The sequence below is a fragment of the Lepisosteus platostomus genome, chromosome 11, assembly GCF_059453375.1.
Source record: "Lepisosteus platostomus isolate fLepPlt1 chromosome 11, fLepPlt1.hap1, whole genome shotgun sequence".
NCBI classification, from domain to species: Eukaryota; Metazoa; Chordata; class Actinopteri; order Semionotiformes; family Lepisosteidae; genus Lepisosteus; species Lepisosteus platostomus.
Window position 1 is genome coordinate 14,734,794 of NC_142621.1, and position 18,309 is coordinate 14,753,102.

Sequence of the window (18,309 nt, forward strand, 5' to 3'; positions counted from 1 at the left end):
TAATTTATTATGTCAATTTAGGAATGACATAAATAAATAAAACGTTTCTCTATGTAAACTTGTTTTAATTGTAATACATATAGCACCTTCTTAGTTGAAATGATCAAGCGATACACAGTGCGTGTTTAATAATTTTGCTTTGATAATACTTTTGCTTCTTGTTAAAACTTGTTTTGTATGGTCGTTCCGACTTGTGATTGTCCGCTTCTATACTTCTAAATATATAACACTGTAAATTAAATCTAAAAACGTTTTTAAACATGCCCTTGATTTTTTTTTGCAAAACCTCGAATAAAATTGTATTTGTTCGTATGCTGTAGGTGTGCATTACATTGTATTGACAATATATCATTATTTTACGCTATAACATATGTTGATTTTATCAAATATTTTAGGATTGCAAGAAGTAAAACCGCTACAGTATTGTACCATTGAGTATTTTGCATATTTTGTATACAGCGCCTTTCCAAGTTTTCTTATTTTTATATTTTAAATAGATAACACGTGCGTTTTATGCACACATACAAAAATGGCGCGAGCTTGACCAAGGTATTAAGGAACCTAAATGGACAAGGTTATAAAAAAAATACCACATAGTATCTGTTTCGCGCTATACTCCACTTTTCCCACGCATTTTTCCCACGTTGGCACCAGTCTTCAGTGTAACTAGAAATTTCGCGTCATACTTTATGTTGAAGTTTTCCAGAGAGATTTAGCCGTTCTAGTTCTCCGTTCCGTGCTGTCGAGCTTAGAGATACGAAACAATACGAAAGACCTATATGCACCTGGGGGAAGACCTCGTGAAAATTGTACCCCTCAAAATACAATCATGTCCACAGTTTCGAAGCCGGACAATCAAGAGGACAGATCTGCAGAATGCAAAGCCATGCGGACTCCGAAATGTGCTCGTTGCAGAAATCACGGCTTCATCGTGCAGCTAAAAGGACACACGGGCAAGTGTCCGTTTTATCACTGCTCTTGTTGGAAATGCTCGCTTATTACAGAAAGGACGAAGATTATGGCATCGCAGAGACGTTTGAAAAAATTACAAAACGAAGAAGCCTTAGGGAATGCTAACCTAACTTCCGAGAAGGAACCTCTTACCACTACAAAATTCTCCGATTGCTGGACAGGGGTGTTCAAAAGCGGTCGAGAAGGCGCTGGGTCGCGACCCGAGAGTTACCTACAAAGGGAACCCCCTGTCCCCAAGGTGCAGCAGCTATCTGCCAGGACAGAAAGTGTAATTAAAAAATCGGCTAGGAGACAGGGTTGCGAGAGTTATTGCACCGAGCTAGCGGTGCCTTTCGAGACTAAAAGTGATCATTTGAATGTTCCCAGAATGGCGGCATCCAGTTCTCTTGGAGGCCCTTCGCAGAATTCAGACTTGGAAGCGGCGGGAGACCGTCCCCCCTTCGCTCAGTGGGGAGCTGTGGGCAGAGACGCGAAAGACAACGCCTTCGTTATAGGCAGAAGTAAGTCCTAATGCATTATCGATCGCATTTAGACACTGTATCCCTTTATTGCTTATATACATCATAGCAGCAAAATCCTAAAAACAAAACTAATTTCCTGCTAATGGGAAATTAGTTTCCCAAAGGCAAATTAATCGCCTTTGAGTTATCCATTTTGAAACACGGGTTGAAAATGTGTGAATTCATTTATTATTTCTACTTTGAATCGCTTTATCAAAAATGCAAAACACTGTCTATAAAATGAGTTAAAACAAGCGTGTGCCGTGCTTTCTTGTATAATTGTGCAATTTTAAAAAGTATTAAGTATTAAGTTGTGTTATTATTGGCAGATTTGAATACCGTTTTATTGCGCTTCATGGAAACACCTGGTACATGTAGATAGCTCGGACGTCTAATAATGTTGATAGAACTCTGCAGAAGCCTGTTTATGCCAGGAATTCTGCCCCAGAGAGCACAATCCACTCTATAGGTAAAGTAGGTAGCCATCGCACCCTGAAGAAAATTTATTCGGTTACAGATTGTAAATGATATCGTTAAACGCATCGCCTCGAAGTGTGGTTATCTGGGGAAATGCGCGAAACACTTCCTATTAAAAACATTTTCTGAGTAATCACCTTCCATTGACAACAACTTCACAAAACTTAAAACAGACAACTGACATTACATTCGCTGTCTGATCAGATGTTGTTTTCGTCTTCAACGCTTTTGACAGAAAATGCAGGCTGTGCTTTGACAGATGTGCTTCTCATTGATACCTTGACTGCTGTTTTTCAGACCCATCTCATGTGCCGAAGGATTTTGCACTGGCAGAGGTCACCCAGGGCGAAATGGGTACAGGGCAGTTCATGAATGTGCCCATCCCTGTAAAACTGTACACCCAGTATCCCAACGGCTACTCCTGCCAGGCCTTCTTACTCAGCATGCCACCAGCCCCGGGACCGATGGAGAGCCACTCTCTCCATTCTGTTCAGCTTGGCTTCTCCCACTTCCAGCCTAACAGCTCGGTACATTTACCAGAGTCCCCACAGGTAAGGAGACTGCGTTTCTCTGAGCAGAACAGTGAACAGAACAGTTTCTGTTTTCTCGGAGCAGAACCGTCATGAGAAAACGACATATCATTTTCTCCAGTTCCAGAATCCCTGACTCTAACGCAGTAGGCAATGACTTAAATTAATACCGTAATGTGTTTAGCTGTTTGAGGTTAATATTTTGTAGAGTTTACTGTGTTTTCAGTATGGATACATGCAGCGCCAGTTACCGTATCTGGTCATACCAGTGCAGTCAGGGCCGTCTCAAAGTGGGGGCGAAGGGGGCGGCTGCCCAGTACCCCATGCTTTGGGGGGCCCCCCACCAGCCAACTCCCCCTCCCCAACCCCAATCCCGCTTCACACACGCATAAAAGTATAAATACATGTTTAAATATTTTAATTGTCATGATCGTCATCCCTCCTCTAGAGGGCGCACCAACCCTTTTTTGTCGTTTAGTTTCATTATCACGTTTGCCTGCCCCTTGTATCGTTTGTTATTTAAACCCGGGGCTCTGCATTGGAAGACGGACGCCCGGAGGTCCACCTAGCATCAAGTCGCCCTACGTCCGCAGCTTGAAGGCATAGGCTTACGAACTGCGTCCTGACCAAGCTGAGTCCGGGGCTCGGAGCCCCTGGCCTCGTCACTCTGTTTTTTAACTTCCTTGTCCCTGATCCTGTTCATGTTTCTTTTCATGTCTTGTCTTGGATGGATCACCTGGTTTTGGATTTTGGACTGCGCCCTGATTTCCCTTTTGGACTTTTTTGCCTGCGCTCCCCCTTGCACCTGGATCACTGTCGGTACCCCAACCCCCCCGCCCCCGTTCGCCATCCCTTCCATTCCTCACTTTGTTTTCCCCGTAGCCCTTCTCCAGTCACTTCCAGATTATACCGTCTGCACAGGGTCCTAAACTACACACTTCAAGGGAGTCAGGACCGACTCCCGTAACTTTAATAAAGCGACACACAAAACTCTTATTTTAACACAAGATGAAATCTAAAGCTAGCGTGAGGGTAGTTGCTTTATCCAGAACTGGAGGCGTGTCCTGCGATAACTACGTCATAGGCCATCAGCTGCCAGCTAAAAGTGATTGTGGCCGAACTAAACTAGCTTGGAAAAAAAGTTAGCTGGTGGAAAATGGAGAAAATGAAAACTTCAGTGGGTGCGGGAAAAGTTAAAGGAAGCAGAAGAGGGAGGATGCAAATGTGGCATTTAAAGGGTCTTTTCGAAAGGTTCGTTGTAAAAACCAGGAGCGAAGAAAAAATGGACACGGGTGGTGATCTCGACGACGACAAGGGTGCTGGCATTGAGAAACCTGAAGATGCATCCAAAATGGCCATATAAATGGCTGACCCTAAGTTCTGACACCAAGCTTCTTTCTCTGTCTGTGTGTCTAAGTCTCGTGGAGAGCAAGTTGGGGTATGTGAGAAGACAAATTCCTAATACAAGAAATTGTATATGGCTAATAAAGTGATCTTGTCTTATACCGCTAGCATTAGCAACAACGGTGATGAGGAGTTCTGTTCGGTTCTGTATGTCTGTTTGCGCAGGCCAGTTAGGTAGCCATTTCATCACCTGAACGCTGCCCCCCACCACCACTACACACAAGAACTCCCCCACGCTGGGCCCCGCGACACCCATTCTGCCCTGGGCCCCGCCTACCCCTTGAGACAGCCCTGAGTACAGCACCAGCAACACATGCAGCCTCTTGAGCCTCAATTCTCCTTTGTCTTCTAGTGTTATGATGCTTAATTAAGCTTCTAGGGCCTTTAATTGAACCATTCTCTTAATTAGATCTTTTGCTCAGTGCTCACTCCTTGCTGGTCCTTTAAGAATAATTTGCTGTCTGTATCACCAGATGTATCACATAGTAAACATTGTCTGTCCTTGACATGATTCATGAACTGTAGCTCCCCTATAGTTTTCTTAACAACAGCTAATGACTAATTAATGGAATGTCATTGTGTCAGACATTCTGATAATATTCTTGGTTCTGCAGGGGCGCTTCTGCTCAATTTCCACCTAGTCGTTGAAACAATAAATCTGAACAAGAGGAGTCCAGAAGGAGTACCCGCAGGGTTATTGGTCATTTCTAACCTCACAATACTATTGAAGAACTCTTTCAAAAAAAGTTTAAATGCGCAGCTACCTTAATTGTATTCATTAAGCTAAGTAAATTAAATCAAGAGTTCGGTTGGAACAAAAAACCATAAGAGATGGATCTTGTAGGTTTAGGCCTGATATGTTTAGTATGTGAAAACCACCAGGGCTGACATGTGAAAGTAGGACTACTCTTCTATGAAAAAGCTGCCAAAAGTTTGCCCACAGAACACACATCATTCCTCTGACAGGTGATAGAGATGTATCCCACCCTTCATTTTTTTAATTAGATAAGAAGTAAGAACTTGAACAGTGACAATATAAATTATATTAATAAAACTGCACTAAAAGTGAGAGACAGAAAATGGGTTAAATTTGAAAAAAATAAAGCATTTTGTAACTAAAATGGAATAATATGTTGGGTTCCTAGTCTGAGGTAAGAATTAATTACAAAAGAACATTTCAAGTTTAATTCTTTGCTTAGGTGACTGTGGTTGTGTGTTTGACTGTATTAATATCAGTGTAAGATCAAATTGTGTGCACCAAATGTCGTTACAGTGAAGCTGGATTAAATGTATATTCACGCACAACTTGTCATTTAACTAGGGTAGCAGAGACAACCCCTCTTCTCTTACAAACAGTTCCATGGGGTCTTTATTAGCCAAGATAGCTTTCATGCCTAACCCAAAAAACAGAATTCCTACAGCACAGTGTCCCCAGTCTCCAAACTGAGACATTGGGGAAGGGCGCCACCTACTGGTCCACCCACTCCACTTGCTGCAGTAACCCAATTTGCCCTGGAGGCCTCCCAGTCTGGGACTGAGACTGTGTACTGGGTACAGACCAAGCCCAGTCTTGCTTAGCCTCTGCGATCTGACGAGATCAGGCTACAATGCTGTAAAATCTTAACGCGTAACATTTTTATATGCATTAGGTTAGCACATGCTGCATATCCATAAAGGCATGTGGACGGACATCTTTAGAGCAACTCTGGAGAGCCTGTTTTTGGGAGAATATCATACATTGTTCTCTAGAGGTCCCACCTAATGAGGTTTAATTCTTGTTGCTGCGGCAGGAAAACAGGTTTCCCTTCCTGCCACCTCAGTCTGCTGTACCCACGAGCTTCCAGGATGGACTGCAGTTCAGACACCCCTCTCCCCCGGACACGCCCTGTCCCAGGATGAGGAAACAGGCTGCAGGCATGTCAGCCAGACAGCGGTCTTTACTTCCACTCCTGGACAGCCCCGATCCCACAGATTTCACAGGTAAACATTAAATCGATTAACCAACCCTTGGAACAACTGAACTGTGATCAAGTAGGTAGGTGGGTTGTCTCACAGTGATTATTTCAACGTCCCATGACTTTTCACAGGACAGCAAATGATTACAAAAATTAGTGCTAATGGGCTTTCATGAGAAATATTTGACTTCCCTCTTTTGTCTTTCAATGGGAAATCCAGTCTTGTTTTATAGAATATACTGCACCTGTTTGACAGTTGTTTCAGTGCTGAAAACTACGTGCTGTTGCTGCTCCTCCACACCTTTTAAGCACAATCTCTTCTGATTCTGTGCCACAGCTGAGGCCTTTCTACGGCACACCAGTGCGCTTTGGCACAGTCTGGGAAGGTAGAAGTAATTTGAAACAAACATCTGGATATTCTTTAGCCCTCAAGCACCAGAGTTTCCGTAATTGAACAAAATGCTTGATGAATCAATAACTTGAAAGTCTTGACTTAGAGTTAGAGCAAAACTAACTGGTTTAGTTAGAACTGGAAGAAAGACCCCCAGAGATATTCTGCAAGAAGAAACCTGTGGTGAAATAACACAAAATCAACAGAAGAGGGCACCCAAGATTACCTTTAAAGTATCTGTTACTGCTGAATTCTTTTCATTCATTCCTAATTATAGTGATTCAATCATATATATGTATATAACATATATTAAAGTATATTTATAGTACTCTAATTTTAAAGTTGTATACATTTAATTTTAATTATTACAGATTTTCAAAGGATCATGTGTATAAACCACAGTCTCCTAAAACGTATCCTCCACTGTTTTTCACTATGTATTGCAGTCCCAAATGGAAGCCCAATTTCTGCAGACATTGAGGATTCTTCTGAAGAAAATGAGATTGCTGTCTAAAGACAGGCAGAGATAAGAATGGTGCTTGCATCTATGTTTTCCTGTTTTGGAATTGTAATTAAATCTGTTTGAAAAAGCTATTTCTAATGACGCTTTTGAAAGCAGAGAACATCGGATAAAAAAATTAAAACAATTCAAGAGGCACTGCAGAGTGGCAATGAGAAAAATCTGAGTTTTTTGATCAAATACAATTGGGGTGTAGATGCTTTTAAAGCTTGTTTAAAAATGGTTTTCATAAGACTTCAGTCACACTGGGAGGATCAGTGTGAATGCCTTACAACTTGAAAAGAATTACTCGGCATGACCAAAGAAAATCTAGTGCTCTACGTATTTATTTTTTCTGTTGTCTAAAGGCAATGCCAAATAAATGTTTTTCTGATTTGAAGTAAGATTGGTTCAGTTTGCAAAGTATGTGTTTATATTTGAAAAGTATACTACGCAGCTAAAAATAATTTATTAATACATATTTTAAATTGCTTTTAAATATTTATTTAAATAATAGTAGCTGAGAATTTATTATGAATTAATCCCTCATCCAATGCAGTGTTGTCTGTTTTGATTGAAGTAAACTATCAGATTTATTTTTCTAAAGCAGTATGGTTTCCTAAACTGCCAACACTTCTCAAATAGTTATAGACTATATTGTTACATCTAAGCAAGTTCAAAAAATTGTTGGAAAAGCCATTTAATGCTTGCCCATTTATAGTTTCCAATTCACAAATGAGTATTAAAGCTAGGATTATAGAGTCTCAGATATTTGGAGGAATATATTCTGTTTATATACTGCATGTATTATCTTATGCATCAATAAGCTCATGACATACTTATTCTTGTTTTGCTAAGGTTTTAATCAATCCATTGTGAAAATACAGCATTGTAAAAAGAGAAATAACATTTGTTTTACACTAAGTATTTTCAGGGTTTACAATGGGATGAACAGTATTAGCTGTTGTAAAATTAATAACTAATGTATTTAGTCATAATTCGCTATTTTTTGTGCTCCAATTCACTCATTAAAATTTGTAAAACAGATACTGTCAGACAGAAATCGTGGATTATTTTTTTTATTTTCATTTGCTCAAGGGAAAATGAGCAAAACACTTAAAATGGTAAGATTTTGTCCATGTGGAAATACAAACTGTAGAAAAAATGTTTGTTAAATGGGGTTAACAAGTTATCATTTTCTTTATTTGTAAAACAGATGCAAAAAATGTAATTACTGGTACAACATTCATGTTATTAGTTTATTTTGGTTTAATATAGTTTCTGCGAAGAATAAAGGATTTCCATTCAAGAACAGCCTTCTTTCAAGACAGAAATTCATAGAAAATTAAGAATATTTGCAAAGTGGATACATCATGCAATCAAGATTTTTAAATGTACTGAAGATTGACATATATTTTGCAAATTGTTACTCAAAACACATGCATATTTTAGCAGAATTCATATAACATTTAAACTGTTCAAAAAAGGTTCTCTTCTTTGAAGTTATACTGTGGTTTTTAGCTTAAGAACCTGTCTTTTCACAGGAATTTGATTCTTTTTCTGGATAAAACAAAGTAAATGTACATCAGTGAGGAATCACAAGAACTGCTTAACTAGTTCATACACATTTACAGATTACATTCATTATAAACCTTGGATATAGATGAATAATTTGCTTATAGATGCTTTTAAGAGAATCTTTAAATTGTTTTAGACATAAACGAAGCTCTTGAACTGCTGTAATAGCCCAGGTCTTTATTACTTTTTGTTTCTGGAATTAGTTCATTTAAACGTTATTTCTCTTACCCGTTCAATGTTCTTCTTGTTGTTATCAAAAACAGGTTAAAAGACTTTTTTTATATATTTTGTTCTGGTTCACTTTGCATTTCTGCAAATAAATATTGTGACAATAAAACTGCAGTTCTGTCTTTTCTGGAATATTATGTTGTGTTGTCTGAGAACAACAATAGTCTAGGATCTGGTTTGGCTGAAGCTTACACATGGAACACAAGGTGGCAGTATTGGTAATAAGGCAAATGAAATGTCTCTCCTAATCTAGTAGTAGTATCTATCTGTATATGTATAGCATTACTCCTCTGGCAGTGAGAACTAAGGCAACCTATTGGCTTAGACCAGGAAACATCCCTCCTGGAGAATCCTGCTGTGCGGAAGAGAATTGACAGCCTCATCACATTTCCCCAGCTGCGATTGGCCCAGTGGTTCGAACCATGACAGCCTGTCGTGTTTGGTCAGGGCTTGCAGATACTGTAAGTCTACTTATAACACCACATCATAAACAGCTGTGTTTCTGTAAACAAAGAGATTGAACCTATCAGGTAAATATTACAGTATTCCCAAAAGTACCTTATCCTGGTTGTATCTCAAATCAAATCAAAGTTTATCAAATACACAACAATACAGCGTGCAGCAGTAGTTGCTGGCAATGAAATGTCTTAATAAAGAAATAGACAAGGACGAATGGGAGCTCGCAGGACGGCAGCCTTCCCTGTCAGCGCCGTCTGCATTATCCATGACCCACAATGGAATTTAGCTAGAACATTATGATTAACAGCCCTACTTGTTTGAATATTATGATGGGATTTTAAAGGCCAAGCAGTCAGGGCCTCAAGCAGTTACTGTCTCTTCTGAAGTCAGGTATTCCCTTTGCAGTGTCCCCTGTCACCAGAGTAAGGCATTGGTTTGGAAATTCTGCACCGGGGAAAGTGCGCCCCCTATTGCCCTCCATTTCGATAAGCAACCTGGTTTTCCTTAGCATTCTGCCGTCTCTCTGACCAGGCTGTCTTGCTTAACCCATGTGCCTTCCTTGAGCTAGAGAATCATCCTATTTACAACTCAGAAATATTTTCTGTCCTCTATATTTTCCGTTAGCTTCAGCACGTATTGCAATCAAGAAAAGGGAAGGTAGAATACACTTATTTTTTATGAGCGTTTCTGTCGTCAAATAGTATTTTAACATTGTACAACAGAACAGCACAAATGTTACTGTACATGTAAGAGAGGCTCTTTTCAGCAGTGCGCCACCAAGAACGTTATTATAGGTGAAATGAAAGAGGAGCATTTGTCTCTGTGTTATGACCACTTCCTTGGTTAAATCGTGCTGTTCTTTCAATTCGTATTCACGTTTATTAAGACGTAATACCTGCCTTGCAATCCAAAGCTGAGCTGATCAAATAAAAAAACAACTTTGAAACAATTTGCCTGTTTTAATTTTAGTCCGTAATGATGCACTCTCGGGTGAGATTAGTGTTTACCATGCAATTAATTCCTTGAATCCGCTGTACTTACCTTCGTCCCATTCAACTACTTTACTGTATATGTAGGTCTAGCAAAATCTGGAACGCTAAAGTTAATGTTTGTTTTTATATTTGTTTGAACAGCATGCTTAAAAAAGCACTAGATGTTCATGTCTTTAACAGTGAATGTCGGCTATTGAGTGTCCTTGGGGTCGTGGAAAGAAAGGGTTAAATTTCATGTCAAGACAAGTGACGTCCAACATTATTTGGGGTGTAGACAGTACACTCATTAAAAGCAAAGACAGAAATAAGGTAAAATGAGGAGGCGGTTAGCACAGGTAAACCTGCGTGTACATTTCTCGGGTTGGTTTAATTACCATGGGATGTCAAAGGAGCAGCGTTGTAGTGTGAGCTGGTGAACATCTTGGACACAGATCGAGTAGGACTACAGCGCGTTGTTTTTAACGGCTTTAACATAATTTTGGAATAAAATGAATAGGGTGCAAAGTTGATACAAAATACAACGAAAATGAGTAAAAAGTAAAAAAAAAGTTCAACAGGTGAATCTGGTACCGAAGTACGTCTTCTTTTTTTAAAACAAATCTTTCCCTGAACTACATGTGATACATTTCTGTGTAGCGGAAAGGTACCGATTATAGATGTCCAAAGGGTTGAAAACACAGCAGGAATCGAACAGGCTCGATTTGCTCACACCGGAGTGCGATGAAGACATCGATGTAGAAAGTGTGGATGGGTGTCTGTCCCCGGGAGGCTCGGAGGAACTCGGCGTCGGCCAGGAGCGAGGGGCGAGGCCGGTGTCCGAGCTGCAGCAGCGCGGCCAGACGCGCAGCCCCAAGTGTGCGCGTTGCAGGAACCATGGCGTGGTGTCCTGCCTCAAAGGCCACAAGCGGTTCTGTCGCTGGCGGGACTGCAGGTGTACCAACTGCCTGCTCGTCGTGGAGCGACAGCGGGTGATGGCAGCGCAGGTGGCCCTAAGGAGACAGCAAGCCACGGAGGTGGGTGCGCTCTTTATTTAATACTAAAATTAGGTTCATTTTCTCTCGGGTGAAACCGTGCCACTGACGCTACGTATTCAAACGAGTTAAAATACACGTTGAAATAGCAGTGCAAAAGATTAATTTTCATTTTACCGTAAACTTGTTGAAGTGATCAGCAGTAATGTTACATGCTTAAACTAAATAAATATTTGATGTGGTAAAAATAATTTCCTTTAAAATTCCGAAATATTTTTATATATAGTCATAATATTTAATATATTTACAGTATACAAGTATATAAATAATGCATTAAGACTGGATAAATGTATACAGTTTACAGCCTCGTGCTTCTGCACATACGTATATGCGTGCAAACTGCATGATTCTGATGGTGATTTATATATCGGAGGCAGACAACAACTGCTGTCCGCCGATACTGCAATGTATCTTGAGTTGGTTAGCAGTTCGATTTCAATCCATGTCGTGCTGTGCGCTCTCAATTTCCAAGGTTTTGTTGCTTCGATTGCGTGCAGTGTGAGTACACTGTACAGTATGTCCAAAAGGGTGTAATTATTGTCGAGCGAAATCATTATGTTTTTGTTTTAAACCGTTACTGGAATATCATCTCAGTGACAGAAAACACTGAAAAACGGTAATCCCTGGCTGTTTTGTATTTGAATTAAATTAAGGTAAGAATCCAATTTTATCTCGGATGTTTTTTTCAGGTTAAGAAAGATGCCAATGGAATCGCAGTCTCAGCAGGAGTCAAAATCAGAAGACCTCCCTACCACCGCTACACGAGGGAGCCTAGTCTTCTAGCAAAAAGTATTCTGGAAGGTATAGCTTTGTAAAATGTGTTTAAAATGTGACATTTAGGATAGGACAGTTATGTTTTTGTGTTTTAAAATGAGTACAATACATTTAAGAGTTCTTAATTTAAAAGCTGTCAACTGCTAATTGTAAACAAAATTAAGATAATAGATATTCCAAACAGAGTACCTGGTCAGCTGTATTAAGAAGTTTATGAAGCTATCTATGATGTGGGGAACTTAATTCTTTTTATTGTACCAGATGGGAAATTTGCTGTACAGGCAGGTAAAAGCCAAAACACAATACACAATACATTTAACACAACATGAACCCTTCAACAAATAAGAAACATGTATGATGAGAAAAAATATATAAAGTAAAATACATAATCAATTGTAGAAGTTAAGCAGGTTAATAGCTGTGGGAATAAATGATGACTTAGTTCTGTTGCACTTGAATCTGGGTAATTTACTGTAAATCAACAGCCAGATGGAAGGAGCTTGAATTCACTGTGCAAGTGGTGGTCATGACAGTCAATGATTATATTGGTTTTGCGAACTATTAATGTTTACATGTCTGTTAGCTGTAGGTGTCGTCCACCAATAATTTTGCTGGCTGTCTTGCTCAGTCTGTTCTTATTGTGTGATTTAAGGTTACCAACCCAGGCTACCTTGGTGAATGTTAGGACAGATTCAATAAAAGTGATTGGGATTATCAACCACATTGTGCTGTTTGTAGATGGAAGATTGTACATTATTTTGTACTTAAACCTTTTTTTCTGTTTAGTACAAGTGATAATTCTGACAGCATATTCATTATCCTCATGCTAAATCAGGCTTATGACATTTAACTTATATTGACCTATATACAGTATATACAACATAGTACCTGTGTTTGTATGTATAAAGGTCTAAAGTGTTCTTTTGAAATGTGTTGGACATTAGATTTTCCTTGCTGTTAGTCCCATGTTTATGTATTTACAGCTTTATTTTTAATGATATAATATTAAAATATCTTTGTTTTTCAAATATTGTTACTCGGGTTTTCCAAGGGCAAACCTACTCAGAGCTAACTCTAGGCCTCCAGATGAAGGTTGGAATAAAACATGAACCTGCTCGTTCCCCTCAGGATACAAGCCTGCTGTTTTAGAAGACTCTGTGTGGGCAAAGACGACGCCCTACCCCGCCCTGAGCGAAAGGATGAGGAAGAGACGGGCTTTTGCAGATAAGGAGCTGGAGGGCATCATGTTAGAAAGAGAAGTCAGGCAAAAAGAACTGGAAGACCTGTCTGGACTGAAAATGCTTGGACCTCTGTTGCCAGGTCCTGTAACCAGGTGCTGCACATTTCAAGGGCCAATACAAGATGCTTACTTGCCTTTTCTGAAAACCAGTCCCATACTACTGGAGTGTGGGTTGCAGTGCTGCTTAGCCCAAGAGCTGGTGTTGTCCGGGTCAGCGCAGTGCCATAACGAACATCCACCACTCCAGGAGAACGGGCTGCAGATGGAGCCTGTGGATGTGCCCGGAATAAAGGATTTGGGACGTTTGGAAAGCTGCAGGGAAAGCCTGACCTACTGCGGGACTCTACAGCCTTCACCCCCCCCGAGGTGCGCTTTGGAAAACCCGTGTCCATCGGAGCGCGCCGCTCCAGTGCGTCAGAACAGCACCGATGTCACCTTCCAGCTCCAGCTCCCATGTCGACGGGCCACATGCGTGTCACCTCCGAGCCTCGAGGGCGCCGAGTCCGAACCATGGGGAGGCAGTCGGGAAGACTGTAAGAATTCCAGGTGCTACGGATTCACAGTTCAGCCCCTCAAAGAAACAAGTGTCTGCAGTGTCAGCCAGGAACAAAACGACACGAAAAAGCCACCATTCCAGGGAGTAAGAACATTGCCTTTTTCGGTAGAATCACTGCTGAGGAGTTAAAAGGAATCTAAAGCCATACAAGACAATTCAGTCATGTACTGTATGCAGTTTCCTCAGTGTTAAGCGTCAAAGAGCAAATTAGTTTCTGTCTAATTTTAAAACCAAGTTCCAGAGGAATGGGGCAACCCCTATATGGTATCATAAATTAGTAAAAACAGAGTAATTATAGCATAGTACAATGCAATAATGGTAATAACCTGATAAAACAGAAAGTCAAAGGTAATGCATTGCACAAACTCTGGGAGAACATGGGCAAAGCAAAGTAAAATGTGGGGTGTAAAAACACCAGGTTTTACTTCAGTTATACTGAGATAAGCAATCCTAAGGAACAGCATCATAGCATGTCCAAACAACACCATAGGAAAACTAGAACAACTTTTCTGAGTTAACAGTTCTTTATGTCTGGGAAAAAAAGGCAAAATGAAAAGAGTTTGACGTAAAAGTGTTCCCAGTTCCAAAGTGAACAGATAAACTGGTCAGTGTAATCCACAAGGAGGCAGAACATAAGAAGTCAAAAATAAGAGGCTATTCAACCAAATAGTTAACTGATCCAAGGATCTCACCCAGCTGTCTCTCCAAAGAAACCACGGCCTCAACATCACGGCTGGGTAGCTTATTCTAGACTCCTACAACCCATTGTGTATAGAAGAGCCCCCTTATCTGAAATTACATCCTAAAGAGGAGTTCTTTGATAAAGCCATCTTGTGTTCTGTTTACAGAAAATAGCCTCTGCAGTAAGTTCTCAGTGTTCCGGAACATTTTATGCATAATAACATTTGTTACTACACACAGTACAGTATCTAACAGTCAAGAGCCAGGGACATATACAATCAATTTTAAAGGCAAATGAAAGATAAAATGTATTAATGTGCTTGTGTGGTACAGTAGTTTACCAACAATGTGGAGAAGTGTGTATTTTCATTAGAGCTTCTGCTCCTTCATGACTCGTTTTGATGAAGAAGCGAATATTTTGCTTTTACTGATTCATATTTTGAAGAATATCTCAGGGATTATAGATCTACAAGAATCATATGGACCCACCCTGTATATCACGGGCCTGCTATGAACATCTCAACTTTGAAACCAGTCCTGGACTCATAAATACTTGAAAACAATTCACAACTGGTGTGAAACCCTTAATTAATAAAGTTAACTCATGAATTTATTCCACCTCTAATATCTTATATGTTTAAAAGTAGTTTTTTTTTATGTCAGTATTTTTATATATTAAAGATAATAAGGATATTCTGATGCTTTTTATTTTTGATATACTTTATAAACAATATAATAAGAGCTTTATGAAGCTCTTGCAGAAAGAAAGTAACTGAAACTCAACCCTGCCAACAACCTTTCAAAACTGTAGTTAAATATGACAGGTATGGGATTAATCAATTTATCAGATGTATGCTCACTCTTACTACAACATTTCCTTATTTTAGTAGTCAGTCTATTAGTTTGCAAAGGAACAAGTAATAGGTTTATTCCATGCTGAAAAAAAGAAGAAAAAAACACAACATTTCAGCTGTGGAGCCTTTTAGTTTGCCAAATAAAATAAAACATACAGTAAGTAATGGGTACAATACCAGATGTCTGTATTGGAGGGTGCGGATAATTGTTTTGCAGTTTCATACTCATACAGCAAATAAAGGTTATTAAAACCATAAAAATACAGGATGGTACAAAGCTTTTTCTAAAAATGTACATCTGTCTTTCATATTATAAATAAGAAATGGCATAAATTTGTGTATTTAACCATCAATATTCATATGCTTAAATGATGTATTACTGGGTAAAAACATCCAGGGTTGTACAGACAGATTAAAAGCACATTATTTCAAGATACAGTGTTGGATTATTAAGCACTTCTATATTATACAACATAGAAAAAAGAGCAAAAATAAAATTACAAGATATATTTAATTATTTTGCATTAATCTTGATCAGCCCTTAATATCCTTTTTTTCCATACAACTTTATTTTACTGATTAATGTGCTCGGCCATTCTCCGAACTAAATCAGTAAGGTCTATTTTATGTTTAGTATTATACTGTCGGTATGTTAGAATTTACATTTTTAATTTATTAAATGACCTGCCTTTAACAGTCCCCTTTTAGTTCTTTTCCTCATACTGTGTTTTAATGTTTCAAAATGATGCAGTTAATTGCTCTTCAGGGAGAATATATATATGTAACCAGAAGTTATTTAACTGACATGTATTAAGAGCAGGTTAATGGAAATAAAAAAAAATGTGCTTCTAAATCATAGCCTCAAGGAACACTGAGAATTGAATTCCCTTATGAAATGAATGCCACATTGGAATAATCTATTCACTTTCTTTTTTTGAATATGAAGCCAATTCAAATAAATACTAGATTTTTCTTTTCACCTTTGTCTTTTCCTTCTGTACCCTGAATCCAATAACATAACTCGTATTCCAAAATGCCCTGAAGAGACATTTAGGAGATGAGGCATTCGTAGGTGACAATTGTTTGAATGCTTGGAATACCTGGGTTCACAGAAGGGTGACCTTCGGATAGTATTGCCTCAGTTTCGCACACTGACCATCAGAAAATGTAATTACATGTATAATACAGTAGCACATATGGCACTGCTGTTTTCTTACACATCTTAATCACTAATCTTGGCAGAGCTGAAGGAACCAGCAAAGAATGGTAAAAACGTGTTGCTGTAGCAACATTTTCTTTATAACAGCACCCTTATGGAGCCTCTGCAAGTTTGTTTGAACTCTCTGCTGATCTGTATCAAATACTGTTCCTTTTCTCCATTGTAAACCATACGATATGGCATCAAGATAGTTTTTACTGCTCCGGACCCTATGGCGTCAACAATAATGATAACATACAGCTCCATCCTTTGTTTGGAAATATCGAAGTACATCTTGGAATGTAGATAGGCACTTTATCAGAACAGTTCAGAAAGAAAACCATAACACACTGAAGAAAAGGGTTTATCATGGCTTTTGTAATTCTATCTACACCTATTTCAAATAATAAGACCACATACAGCCTTCAACTTTTTTCGCCAAAAATAGCTTTGGAAAGCACAGTGATAAATTAGTGCTTATCACACAGAGGAAAGTTAATCTTTTTTCTCCACTTTTCATTTTATGGATGTATAGAACACTTTTGGTTGATGAATTCAGGCTAGTTTCTCAGCATTATTGCTATAGTTTCCTCTGTTGGACTGTGCAGAATTCTGATTAATCATATTGTTAACATTCTGCAGAGATGTCTTGAGAATTTGCCTCATTCTAGGAACTGATTAATATTTTCTTTGGACCCGAAAGGCGATTATTTAATAAATGACAAAACAGCTGACAAAGTATCAGATTTAAACACTTCTCTGCAAAAAGCTATATATCTTGCTCTCTTGTCTCATTGAACAACTTGATATTTTAATATGGTTTTTCACGTTTCAGGGAAATACTTTTTATATCCACGTCTTTACTCTTCTCATTGAACATGTTGCTAGACTCGTAGGCCAAGTCCAGAAATGTCACGCATAATTCAGGTGGAAAATCAGAACAGAAATCTCAAGCTGTGTTTGAAAACTAAACATAAAGGTACAATACAAGCATTTAAAAATTTTCCTCTTAATCCCTTCAGAGCATGAAGCTATCTCAACAAGTTTGGTAATCTACATACCAGCGTCTCGCTGCCTGACAGGAAATCAACAATATTTGTTACCAGGGACAGCAGCGCACTTTGATCATCCTGCCAATTCCCGTTATGCAGGATTCACAGGATTCCCTTCCACACACTTGGCAAGTGTGTCCCAGAACACTGGATATTGGGTTACAGCTTGTATTGCTCTCAAGGGTGGGCTGGGCAGGAGCACTGGACACATCACCTGCTGAGGTGAATAAAAGAAGGCCTGTTTGTCTGCACCAGAACACAGAAAGGCTATACACTGGGCATACGCTGGGCTCAAGAGGAGCACGTCTAATTAGTACAAGCACACAGAGCTTTATGTCACAAAAACTACCTAAATCACTAGTTCTGCTTCTCAATTCACAACCCTTCCAGAAAAACTGGAAGGAAGAAGAAATGTTCTTTATTTTATCTTGATTTAGGCACAAAGCAAGGCTGCAATGCCTGAGGGTGGCCACACAGCCAAGTATCCTCATTAACTAAGCTAACTAAGACATCTGACATGAACAGACAAAAGTACTGCTCCTTAACTCTCTCCAGTCCAATGATATGCTGAAGCTGTGGCAACGTAACCCTATTGAGAGGTATGGATATTGACAAGGAGTGATCATAACCCTTATACAGTACATGCAGAAATGTCCCTTAAGTCTGTTTATTGTCAGCAATGCAAAGGGAGACTTTTTAGAAATTGAGGGGAAGTGAATGAGAAAACAACAAGGGATATGCCAAAGGATCAAGAAACATCAATAACATAAGTAATGCCTCTTCATTTTCCATACATCTGGGATTTCTTTTCTAAAATCAGAAAGTGTAAACCACAGATTTTCAGCTTCCATTGGAATTAGGACATGGATCCTGTTGGCCAGTTGTGAGCACTCTGAAGTATCCATCCCAACACGCAAAGTGTGTTTCAACCACCAGCC

General features: G+C 39.2%; 2 protein-coding genes across 2 annotated transcripts; both read left to right on the forward strand.

Moving 5' to 3' along the window:
- The first annotated feature begins 523 nt into the window (after positions 1 to 523).
- LOC148652062 (uncharacterized) lies at positions 524 to 8,008 on the forward strand. Its single transcript, XM_088598629.1, has 4 exons — positions 524 to 1,472; positions 2,247 to 2,500; positions 5,674 to 5,863; positions 6,676 to 8,008. The coding sequence occupies exons 1-4, from the start codon at positions 830 to 832 to the stop codon at positions 6,741 to 6,743; spliced, it is 1,155 nt and encodes a 384-aa protein (XP_088454755.1). The 5' UTR covers positions 524 to 829; the 3' UTR covers positions 6,744 to 8,008.
- A 2,220-nt stretch (positions 8,009 to 10,228) lies between these two features.
- On the forward strand, positions 10,229 to 16,100 carry dmrt2b (doublesex and mab-3 related transcription factor 2b). The gene is made up of 3 exons (XM_088598628.1): positions 10,229 to 10,998; positions 11,706 to 11,817; positions 12,919 to 16,100. Exons 1-3 carry the CDS (start codon positions 10,642 to 10,644, stop codon positions 13,713 to 13,715), a joined length of 1,266 nt encoding a protein of 421 aa, XP_088454754.1. The 5' UTR covers positions 10,229 to 10,641; the 3' UTR covers positions 13,716 to 16,100.
- The last annotated feature ends 2,209 nt before the right edge of the window (positions 16,101 to 18,309 follow it).